The 12,532-nt window shown below is 38.0% G+C and overlaps 1 protein-coding gene across 4 annotated transcripts in view; it reads left to right on the top strand.

Annotated features, from left to right (window-relative positions):
- CTNND2 (catenin delta 2) overlaps positions 1-12,532 on the top strand; it is an 886,119-nt gene that overhangs the window by 762,630 nt on the left and 110,957 nt on the right. For all 4 annotated transcript variants that reach the window (XM_064479567.1, XM_064479565.1, XM_064479566.1 and 1 more), the window contains one exon: positions 5,128-5,301. In XM_064479567.1, the coding sequence (XP_064335637.1) occupies positions 5,128-5,301 (174 nt within the window). The remainder of the gene's footprint in view (positions 1-5,127; positions 5,302-12,532) is intronic.

The following is a 12,532-nucleotide window of genomic DNA, read 5'->3' as shown; positions in this document are numbered from 1 at the left end:
GAAATCTGGGTGGTAGAGATGCATGGCGCTGGTGAAGAGGCCTCTTCTGTTTGTGTTGCAAAGATGCAGCAGTGAAAGCTCTTTTCTGTATGGAGACTGGAGCGGGTGTGACACGTGTGAGACGGAGCTGGGTATTTTAGCACTCCTCTGGAAGTGTAAATCCTTCTTCCGCGTAGGTGAGAACGTCTTGTTAGCATCTCCATGGTACCCAGCCCAGTGCCTTGGAAACAGAGACTGGGGCAGTTGTAAGCTCCATCAGAGGGAGGGACTGACATTCCCCCCTTAACTCGCCTTGTTCAGGAGGGGCTTTAAGGATGTAGTAATTGGAGTCGTTTTGGGAGCTGCCGCCCTCGAAGACCCTCACGTGTACACGGTCTCTTTGTCAAGTGTCCGAACATCTTTACTCTCTGGTTTTTGATCTTTCTGATTTTGATCCCGAAGTCACACTCTTCTTGTCTAAGGAACAAGTGGCTTCTACTATTCCATTCTCAAACCAAGATAGGCATCTTTTAAATAGAATTCAAGCCATAAGGAGAAGCAAAAATACTAAAAGCAAGTCTAAAGAAAGACTTTTTTTTTTTGCTTTTTTTAAAAACCCGTACATTGAGTCCATTCCCACGGCCATGCGATTTCTTTCCTAAGCAGACATTTCTTAGCATGGCCTGTGTGTGTCCTTCCCTGACCATGACCACATCAAACAGCATCGCCTCCAAATTTCAGCATCCCCTTGGCTTCCAACACGGGAGCACGTTACTCTCTTCCTTTATAAAAAGACTTGAGTGTTACCTTCTCAGAGAGAGAATGCAAACTTTCAATTCTAACAATTTTAGGAAGTAAATGATACAAACGGTTCCCTAATTTGATTTATTGATATGAGTCGCACAGTCATGCATTTGAAGCCAGTAAGGAAAAGTGCTGGTAACGTGTTGTTGAGTGTGTCACTGCTCGGGATGACAAATCAGTCTACTGCTACGTAACTGTGCCGCAGACACTCCGCCAGCCTGTCCTCAGGAGAGTGCCGTAGCAGGAAAGCCATGGCGCAGCCAGAGGGTCTTCCTAACCCCGGATGTGCTTAGCATTCACTGTGATTACCGCCTTGCTCAGCTCGGGCCGCTAAAACAAAATGCCCGAGACCAGGTGCTTATGCAACAGATGTTTATTTCTCACAATTCTGGAGGCTGGAAGTCCAAGGGACCAGCAGATTTGGTGTCCCTTCAGAGCCTCTTTTCTGATTTCCAGATGGCCATCTTTTTGCTGTGTCTCTACGTGGCAAAAAGAGAAAGCTCTGGTCCCTTCATCCCTTTATAAGGGCACTAATCCCATCAAAAGGGCTCCACCCTCATGACCTCATCTAAAACCAGTTCCCTCCCAAAGGCTTCACCTTTGAATACCATCACAGTAGGGGTTAAGCTCTCACAGGGCAGGCACAAACATTCAATCCAAATTATTTATTCAATAAAAAAAAAATCTAAAAAAACCTCTGGTGTAACCCACTCAATCCTTAATCTCATGAACTCTAAATATATGTGTAAATTCTAAATTCCTATAAATACGACAATGAGTAAGAGGAGTTTTAATGCTAGAAATAAATCACCAGCTGTTTTTCTCCTGTTTAAAGCCATGAATGACTGGCACAAAGTATAATTTGAACATTTAACTAATAATATTAAGTATCAAGAGCTGCTGGAACTTTTGCAAGTTTTATTTGTTAAAATTTAACAGACAAAAATTAAAATATGCACAAAATTAAGGAACATGTATTTAACTCTCAAGCATGAGGAGTAAAACCGTGAGGAGAAAGGGCTATTTTCACAAAAATTTCCCCCAAGCTGGAATAAAACTTTTTTAAACCACAAATGCCTTTCTCCTTTTTCTTTTGCTTTCCTTTTTCTGCCTGATTTTTGTGTGTCTGTATATCACAACTTGGCAATAATGCAGACACTATAACCAAAAAATACTCTGCTAGTGTTGCCCCTGTTGGTTTCCTGAAAATACTTTGTCTCCAGGGTTATACCTTGTCTTTATTACACAGAAAATTCTCTCTCCGGACATAACACTTAGATATTATTTCTTTACATGTTATTTTCATATTTCAAGTTCTTAGAGAATTTTTAGTAATATGCCCTCAAGATTTATTCAGAACAAGCACAGTTTGCATAAAGCTTATTTATAAATTTAGTTCTGTGTTCTTAGGACCAAATAGTTGGGTGATCAGTGTTGTGACTGTGTTAAAGATTTAGCTGTTGCTTCCCTTCAATCCACGTGCCAGTTTTGAAGAAATTTTAGGATAAATGAATCTTATATTTAAACTTATAAATGATGTATTTCCATTTGGTAAAAGAGTTGCATATCTCATGAGTTCTCGTGGATCCTCACTCTAGAAGGAGGTTAGCAGCAAAAGTTGCACGTGCAGAACTGTTTCATGATGTCAGTCTGATCCTGGTGTCACCGTTGCCCTTTATTCCTATTGACCTTGATTCATTGGGCAACGTGACATCAAGTGTGTTGGCACAACTCTTAAAGAAGATTTCTGGTCTTTCATAGGTGATAAAAATCTATTTTTTAATGGATAGTTGCTGCTTCTTTCCCTATTAATAGAAGTTTGAATAAAGTACTCGGATAAAAGCGAAGACAGTGACTGGCTTTGAAACAGTTCTTTTTCTTCTGGATTGACGTGTCAGGGCGCCATCAACGTTCTGAAATAGCAGAGAATCCCCTTTGAACTTCTTCTCTTGTTGTCATCAAAGATCATCCATAGTCACACCAGTTTTCCTTTTATTTCCTTCAGATTCTCTCTGTAGCCACTAAGAAATGATTGTAATAAAAGGTATTTAAGAGCTATGTAGATCACATGTCAAACTGAAGAAAATTGTCTACTGCTTTAGCCATTTATCTTGCTTTACTGCGCAGAGGTTAAGGAAAAAAAGAACAAGATGAAACCCAGCAGATGATAATATAGCTTTTTTTCTTTTTGCTCTTTTTGTAGTTTGTCTGTCACATGTAATGGGCACGCCACTACTACTATGCTGTACCTCCAACTGCTGTGTGGGCTCTTACACGAGAGGGGAATTTCATCCATGTTAAGTTCTAATCTTTATATGAAAATGATAGCTTAAAAATTTTAAGGAGTTGACAAAATAAAAAATTGGAAAAAAGAAGTAACTTTTCACTTCCCTTTGCACTAGCAGATAGAGTCTGTACCCCAAGCTAGTTTCCTCTGAGTAACCAGTATTACTCCTGCTTCAGCATCAAAGTCAACAAACCCACGAAATGACTGTTCTCTTTTCCTGGTGCTGTTTTTCTATCCAGTGCAGTGAGCCAGTCTCAAATAACGAACCAGGAGCAACGTGACGGGTCTGGTTCACTTTAAACTGTCGGGGTTTTTTTTTTTTTTTTTTTTAAGAGATGTACTGGTTTCATTGATAAGCCACGCACAGGTGCAAAGTCATCTTTGAACAGTTTAGAAGTAGCTTCGGTTGAAAGAACAGGAAGATTCCTACTCTGAGTGTCCTTGTTATAAAGTTAAGATTGAGTGACACTCTCATTGAAAATGACCTTTTGTGGGACGTGCATCACCCATCCATGGGATGTCATCCATCCCTGAGCTTCAGCCTCGACTTGAGCTAAGCTGTGTTCTAATTGAGAGAAAGAAGACATGAGATTTTTAAAATTTTTCTCTTGGAAAATAAATGACAAAATTCTTCAAATTACTTGTGACCGTTAAATAACTTTATATTATTTTCTATCAACACTTTTATTTTTGTTACAAGGATACGACATAAGCCTATATTTTCTTCCAGGTAAATTTTCAGAACTAAGAAACTTACACAGATTCTGAAATATAATTTTGTTTTCATATGTATACAGACATATATACATACACACATGTACATATATGCATGTAAAGTATCTATGAGAAAGCTTAGTATATATGACATTTAGACAGTACTTTACATAATCATTAATAGATAAAAATAAGCAGTTAAATAACTTAATGTCCCCATCCTAATATTATAAAGTAATTTTTTTGTTTTACTATGATTTTTGTCAAAAATGAATATGGGAATATTTTTTCTAAACATATTACTTTACTTCTACCCTCAGTATACTCATTGCCTTTATTTTTAATGAAAGAAAAAGGCTGTGTGTGATCAAAGATCAGGATCATTATTGAAACTTTCAATATTCTTTAAATTATAAGAATAATAGAACAAAAAATAAGAAATTTAGAAAAAGTAAAAACCATAAACAATTTTATTAATAAATTTTTACTATTATGACTTTTTTTATGGTGCATTTTACTTGGTATAAAACACAAACCCCAGACTCCTTTGCATCTTGCTTTGTTTATTTAACTTTCATCTTAAATATTTTTCCAAATTGCTATGTGATCTTTATAACTATCATTTTTAAAGGTCTACTGATATGCCTTTGTGAATAGAAGCCATAATTTAAAATGTGTGTGTAATTAATTTTTTGTTACATAGTCTCCTATTATTCATTAGATTCAATTCAAACCAAACATCAGAATTTCTGTAGGATCAAAATTTGCCTATGGCTCATGTCAATGTATGTAATAAACCATAACAATTTTCTCTTTTTTGTCCATTCAGTCATTTGTTTGATGTCCATAGATGCAATGGCAAAACACGTACTTTACAAGTGATACAGGAATTTATCACAGTTCACACTTACGCATGAGAAGTGAAGGCATTTGATCATTACTATTTGATCATGATAGTTACTACCGTAACTTCTATGCTCTGCCTATAGAATGTATTTAACTGTAAAATACACTGCCTTGATCTTCAGCTAATCAGAATTAATCAGTCCTTCTTCCTTCCTATAGCAGTGTGCTAGAATCGTTCTCCATTCTACTGCCAGTTACACTCACTTATGTACATGCCCCAACCCTCTCCACCCTCCATCATAAGCTCCTGGTGGGCAGGGATGGCTCTCCCATTTTCGGTGGTCCCTGGACTGCTGAGGCAGTACCCTACCTGCGGTAGACATTCGCCAAATGTTACGACACCCTGCTTTTGTTTTCGTCTTTGATGTTTGCAGAAGGCAATAGTGGGGAGTGTAAAGTTGTTAAAGATGTTTACTCTCTCATTTCTCTTCCACCAGTGGGATGGAGTAGGACCTCTTCCAGACTGTGCAGAACCACCAAAAGGGATCCAGATGCTGTGGCACCCATCCATAGTCAAACCCTACCTCACACTGCTCTCTGAGTGCTCAAATGCAGACACGCTGGAAGGCGCAGCAGGCGCCCTGCAGAACTTGGCTGCAGGGAGCTGGAAGGTATGACTAGTTTGTTACAATAAAAAAGAAATCTGGAATTATGAGAACGTCCTTAGAAAATAAGAGAAGTCCAATTTTGAGAAGTACAATTCTAATACAGTTGCTGAGGATGCTAGAGAAAGACCAGTTATAGTGAACTGTTGCACTTAGAAATGCATTTCTTTTAAAAATTCTAGCTAAGGGCTCAGGGGTCCTCAAAGATCACTACGAATCACATGAGAATAGATGTACGTATAGTCATTGAAGATGCCGTAATAGGTTTTCCATGCTGTTTGTGTAACTGAGCTGCTTCATTTCTAGGGGACCCTGGGACATGCTGAGGCTTTTCAAAGCACTGTCATTGACAGCTAAGTGAGCTAATACCCGAACATCTCGTATGAAAACCCATGTGAATCCTGTAATGCTGTAGCCGGTCCTGTCCCCAAAGGAAAAGAACCTCCTGCATTTTATAATCATGGGTTTACACAGAAGAACAGTATTATTAGTTCTTTTGGGAAAAATGCTAAAGTAAAGCAAATGTATGACTGGAAAGGCGATTAGGAAGGTCTTTTTCTGGGGGGAGTGGGGGATCTTTATAAACACACACTGTTCCTGATTGGTTCTCATCGAAAATTTCCATAGCCATGTTTCTGGATGGAAAGGGATTCATGATAGCAAAGAAGTCTTGAGTTTGATCACTAAGAGTTACATAAACTAATATCCCTTATCGCATAAGAGAGTGCAACCTCTTAGAAGAATGCAGGCATGTGGGAGAAATATTGAGAGGGAGTTTGGACCTCTGCTTGCCATTTCTCATTCATATCATATCAATGCTTGAGGTTTGAGATATTCATAAATCACTCTATAACATTCATTTTCTTCAGAATGATAGCAGTACAGACACAAAGCTACAGATAATTCTCAGAAGCTCAGTACCATGGGTACCACACATACTGGGGGCAGTACTGCCGTGTAACAATACCCTCCCTTCCTTTATACCTTTCAGTATCTGCCCCTTGTCACTTCTCTCTCCCTCTGCCATCTTCCCTCCATTGCTACAGTCTTCACTTCTTTGGTGAGTGTGACATCCCAGCCCTTGGGGCCCAGCCCCTGACATTACTTCCCAGGAGCTGGCTACTTACTCACGCATGGCGGGCCCATCCCTTCTCTTGAGAGTCTTAGGAATGAACGTAATTATCCCTTTCCCTCGCTACCCATGAGACATCACTAATGTTGTGCCTTAAGAATTCACATTGGGCTGGGCCTGAAGTGAGTTTGTCTCATGCTTTTGACCAGAGAAGAGCTTCAAAAGTAGAATCTTCCCAGGCAGAATCCTAGATTATAGCCTGACAGAACTAGGAAAGAGATAGTAACAGAAATCACTTTCTTGAACTAGCCCTTAGAATTAACCTCCTTCTAAAGTTAGGAGGCTTTGACTCAGATCACAATTCAAACCTTGACTCTAACTTTTCTAAGCTTTGTGGGAAAATTATAGCCCTTCAGTGTGTCTCAGATGTGTCATCTTTAAACAGAGAAGATCATGACTGCTTCACCCCACATCATACAGATCAGAGACAACACTGGATGCAAAGATGGGAGCAGGATGTCATGGGCCAAGGGATTGTCACGGTATATACCCAACAGTATTAAGATGCTGCAAGTCCCCACCCAGCTCCCTGGCCTTGGAGGACCAAGTAGAAGGGGATGGAAAGGTAGGCTCTGGGTTTCAGTCCTGAGTCTGACTTGAGGTGCAAAGCCATCTAGATGGTGGCAAAACAAGTTTGCCATCTTTTTATTGTTTTTAACAAATTATTATTTTCCTTGAGAAATACTTAAGTTCCTATTAGAACAATTTAAAAATAGAAAAATGTCTTTGAGGTATAGAAGATTTTGAATGTAAGACTTCAACTTTTGCTTTAAAAGTTAAACTCTATATTCCATATCTTCAAAAAGATAATTAGAAACATGGAAAATTTATAAAGACACAAGTAAAAATTCTAGAGTTTAAAATACAATGTCTGAAATGAAAAATACCCCCAAGGAATGGGATTAACAGATTAGACATCACGAAAGAAAAGATTAGTGAACTGAAAGACAGCAGCTGGAAACTATACAAAATGAAACACAGAGAAAAAAAGAAAAAAAAAAGTAACAGTGCATCATTGAGCTTCAGGTGGCCTGTTGTGTGTGTAAATGGAGTCCCCAAACAAGACAAGAGAAAAAGGAGGAAGAGATGAGAAAAACCTATTTCAAGAAATAATGGTTGAAAACTTTCCAAATGTGATGAAAACCACAAACTGACACATCTAAGCAACTCAAGAAACTCTGTACCAGAAACATGAAAAAAATTATACCAAGGTACATTATAATCAAATTCCTCAACATCAGTAGTAAAGAGAAAAATCTCAAAAGCAACCAAAGAAAGAAGACATGTATGTATCAAGTGTGCATCACATCTCAATACCACATTCAAGGATCAGTGTCACAATTATTCACTTATTCATGTGAATTCTTGTTGAGTCACTAGGAATGTAAAAAGAATCTGCACTGTAAGGCCTCTGAGGGCAGAAACCAAGTTCCATTTATTTCTTTGTACGCCACTGCTCAGCACTATGCTTGGCTGAGCAATAGTGCTCAAATAAGAGCATTTAACTATGAACCATGAACACTGAACTGGTAGTGTCTATGTCCAGGGGCCTCTCTTGCAGATAACAGTCTTTTATATCTATATGATCTATCTGTCATTAAGCAATTTATAGTGCTTGTTATGACCAGGCCATATTCCAATGGTCATGTTTTATGATTCTTTATTTGGCTCTGACTCAGATTGGAATATGTAGTCAACAGAAGATAAAATTGATAGAAAGGCGTTGTGGGAGATCTGTTTCCTTTTCAGTTTCCAGACTCATCAATGCTTTGCACACTGCAGATTTTGATGACCTTGCCCAGTTCTACAGTTCTGCAAAGTCGAACTTTCTCTTCATATTAGTCATTAAAGACACAGGCTTTGTGTCAAGGTAACCAGGTCAGCTGGGAGAGCTGCTGAGATATGTCTGGGTCCTTAGGGGTTTGGAGTAATTCAACAATGAATTTATAATTTATACTATTTTATACTGATTTATACTATTTTGATATTCAAAAATTCTCTCTTGTTTTGGGTTATTATGGAAGAAGTCTGATTAAAAATTCTCAGTATTTTCTAGCAGTAACATCTTGCTGACTGTTTTCAGTGCAGAAAACTGAACATTAGTTCAGCACAGTTATCCTCAGTGTATAATCACCCCCATATATCTAGAAACATTGATTTGGTAAATTTTTCTACTACTAATAGAGTAGAGACTACTGTGAAAGAGGCAGAAGGTCTGCAGTGGCTGACATCAACATCACAAAAGCTCTTCTGTATTCTAGACAAAGCGTAACCATCAGATTTCCCAGTCCACGTCGAATTTCGGGCAACAAATTACAGAATGCAAGGAGTTACTCTTGTAGGCAGGCCCACAGATCTGCCATAAGAAGGGAGAATAGATGGCAAAGTGAAAAGATAGAAGAGTCGGAGAAAGGAGATACAGGGATGCGAGAAAGAAAAGATATTGGAGGCCATTCAGTGTTTCGGCTATTTCGTATGTTCTAATAACTGACGCTCATAATGCTAACCTTCTGTCATCAAGAAAATACTAAATTATTACTAGTAATTTCAGAAGACAGAAAGCATTTTAGAAAGACTTTTGTCCCAATAGTTACAGTAGAATTTTGACTCGCAGGATGTCAACCTTATTTACAAGAAGCACTGGCTTTCCTGATAACTCTAGACAAAAGGAATTGCCCTCAGGCAGGGCAGAGAGCTGTTACGGCATATTTGTGCATAGTTATAAATATATATACTTATGTAAGAGTTTTCTTATCAAAACACAAATGCACAAGCATGCATAAAGGCCAATCACATTATCATCATCTTTTGTAAAATTTATTAACTACCATATTAAAAGGTAACAGAACATGTGGGAAGGGAAGATAGATAATCTATAGGAATGAGTTTTGAAAGGAATGTCATTAAGCCAAACACTGATAAATAGTTATAATTTTTTTAAACATTGCAAATAACTTGTACCAAAACCAAGCAAAGAAATCCTTACTCTAAAAAACCATGATTTAAGGAAAAAAAAGTAATCAAAAGATTTACTTAGGACACATAGCGGCATCGAATTTCATGAGAACAGTGTCATCATCTGAAAGCTAGAGTCCGAAGAATGTGTTTTTATAGCAACTGTTGAAATTTAGTGGCATTTTTAAGTGTCCTTAACTTTTATGACCCAAACAAAAGCAGAAATGTGAAGGTAAAACACCAGAATTTTGCATGGAGAGAGCTTTTTATAGACCTCATCATTTCAAACAATAACTTCTCTTTATGAGAAGATCATGCACACTCTTATTCTGTGACAAATTGACTAGCAAACTAGATCATCATAATGGCCCTAAACACTTTTTAAACTTTAAAACACTCATTACTTGGTTTATGAGCATCAGAAAACATAATGGGAGAAGCAAAGTGAAATGTTTTTCATAGCTAACATGGACTTCAGTTACCTTTTTCTCATTAACAGTACAATGATTTTGTTAGTCACAGAATATTAAAACAGTTGGATATAGCAGTTTGAAAATTTCCAAAATGGAAATGAATGCCCTTTCAACTCCCATTTATGGGTTATTTTTATTGTAATTGAACGTGTGAAAACCCAGGATTTGAACTATCTTAGAAATAAATCTATACTTGCTATTAAGCCATCATTTTAAGTATCTTTGTATAGTCAGTTTTCTCCCTAAAGTGTGACTGTTCTCAGAGAGTCTATTATTTACCCATTTATGTTAGAGTGAGATAGAGTAAAGAGATACTTGGATATTAATCTGTTAATATTTAATGAAGCAACATGATAGCAATATAAATTTAGTGAAGACAGAAACAGAATCTCTGGCCATGTGGCCCCAGTGAATAAAAAATAAGAGAACTGGGAAATCTGAGACTTGCCCCCAGGGACAGGGACAACAGCCTTGAGAAGGGCATTGAATTTAGTGTAGGTTAGCAATTAGTGTAGCGTGTAAAAATGGACCAGGGCAGATTAGTGGAATGAAGCAAATAAAAGTAAAAATCATGTTTTAACATCTGAGACAAAGATCTCTGTCCTAGTTAACAGTGTGATATAAAGCATAAGTTTTAAAGGCAAAGAAACAAAGTTTTGAAAGATGATGATGAAAATAAGACATGAAGCAGCACGCCTAATGGGGTAGAAATTGGGCCAGAATAAACGCAGAGGTTATCTGAGGACTCTGCCCGATCAGCAGGCTCCTGGAGTCAGTACACTCTGTCGGACATGATGACCAGCCTGAGACCAGGCGAGGATGGGCCTGGCCTCAGGAGGAGGTGGAGAGGAGCAGGTCACAACCAGGTCACTGGTTCTAATCACACAATACTCAGTGGTTCCTGTAAGACCCTAATAAGCAGGACTGATAGCTAGGGCTGCCCCTGCCTTACAACTGTCATGTGCACCCAAACTGACATGAGAGTAAGCCCATTTTTGGATAGTTTGGCATTATTTCCATCATTGTCATTGCATAACAGAGCCCTAAGTTACAGAATTATATTCTGAAATTGTAGAAACAGCTAAACCTGAGGGATGTCCACTTCCAGCCAAGACGGAGTACCAGGACCCTTTAAGTAGCAATGACAACAGCAGCAACACACCCGAGAAATACACGAAACAATGGTTTTTAAAACACTAAGCATTATTCAAAGAAGAACAGTGATTTCTGAGAAACAGGAAATAAGCATGGTGAGCTCTATGACTGTCCCAGCTCACTGCCTTGAGAGTTTCCAGACCACGGCACAAGGATTAGGAACCCAGGAGGTTCCTAAAAACCCAGGATTAGGAACCCAGGAGGTTCTTTTTTAAAAAAAAAAAAAACCTCTCTGAGCTAAGGAGATGGACCTGGGAATCTGGGGAGACCAAGGTGATTAAAGCTCACAGGACAGAGCTTCAAAGAGCAGAAAGCCACACACAGAACCTTAGAAATCTGCAGTAGATCCCCCTCAAATACTCCCCAGAGAACTCTCACTGCTTGCATGTGAAGGAAATACTCAAGGCCAAAAAAAAAACCTCCCAAAATTATTAGACTAAATGAAACTTGGCACTCACACAGGGATGGGCATAGTGTACATTCCCAAGAGCCAGATAGGAAAACTTCATCATTCATGGATCACTGGGTAGAGTACTCAGCAGGGTCTTGCCTCAGCACTGAGGTGTAATTAGCCCTGGAATAAATATGCACTAATCTTTCCTATCCAGTCTTAAAAGTAAGACCCAGAAGGATCAACAGTTTCCAAGTAAATTAACTGCATCCTTGAACAAAATTTAAAAATACCTATAGGGATATGAAAATACCCATCACTCTATGCATTAAAATGAAGAATGTCTGGCATCCAATTGAAATAATCCTACAAGCAAATGCACAGGAAAATGTGATTCATGAGAAAAATCAATCATTCAAAACCAATTCAGAATCAACAAAGAGGGAAGACAAGCAGTTATTGTAACTGTATTCCATGTGTTCAAAAAGTTCATTAGAAACGTGGAAAATATACTTAAAAACAAATAAAATTTCTAGATTTGAAAATAAAATGTCAAATGAAAAACATATGGAATGGGATTAACAGCAGGGTAGACATTGCTGAAGAAAAGATTAATGAATTTAAAGGTGGCAATGGAAACTATACAAAATGAAACTCAGAGAGATTTTTTTAAAAAAAGGAAGGAAAAAACTGCAGATCATCAGTGACCCCCAAGTGGCCTGATACATGTACAATTAGAATCCCCAAAGGAGAGGAGAGAGAAAAGAGAAAGATAACAAGGAAAAAAAAAACATATTTGAAGAAATAATGGTTGAAAATTTTCCAAATGGTTTCAGATTTTTCAAGTTTAATGAAAACTGCAAACTCACAGATCCAAGCAGCTCAAGGAACCCCAAGCAAAAGAAATATGAAGAAACTACACCAAAGTGCTGCACAATCAAATAGCTCAAAATTAGTAATAAAGAGAAAATCTTAAAAACAACCAGAGAAGAAAGACAAGTTCCATATAAAGTTAAGGATGACAGCTGATTTTTCAGCAGCAACAATGCCAGTGAGAAGACAATGAGGCAGCATCTTTAAACCTGTTGGACCCAATCATGTATAAAGTTGACTTTGCTGTGGTGTCTAGCA

The sequence above is a fragment of the Camelus dromedarius genome, chromosome 3, assembly GCF_036321535.1.
Source record: "Camelus dromedarius isolate mCamDro1 chromosome 3, mCamDro1.pat, whole genome shotgun sequence".
Lineage (NCBI taxonomy): Eukaryota > Metazoa > Chordata > Mammalia > Artiodactyla > Camelidae > Camelus > Camelus dromedarius.
The sequence above is the reverse complement of the archived record's forward strand: the minus strand, read 5'-3'. Positions and strand labels throughout refer to the sequence as shown.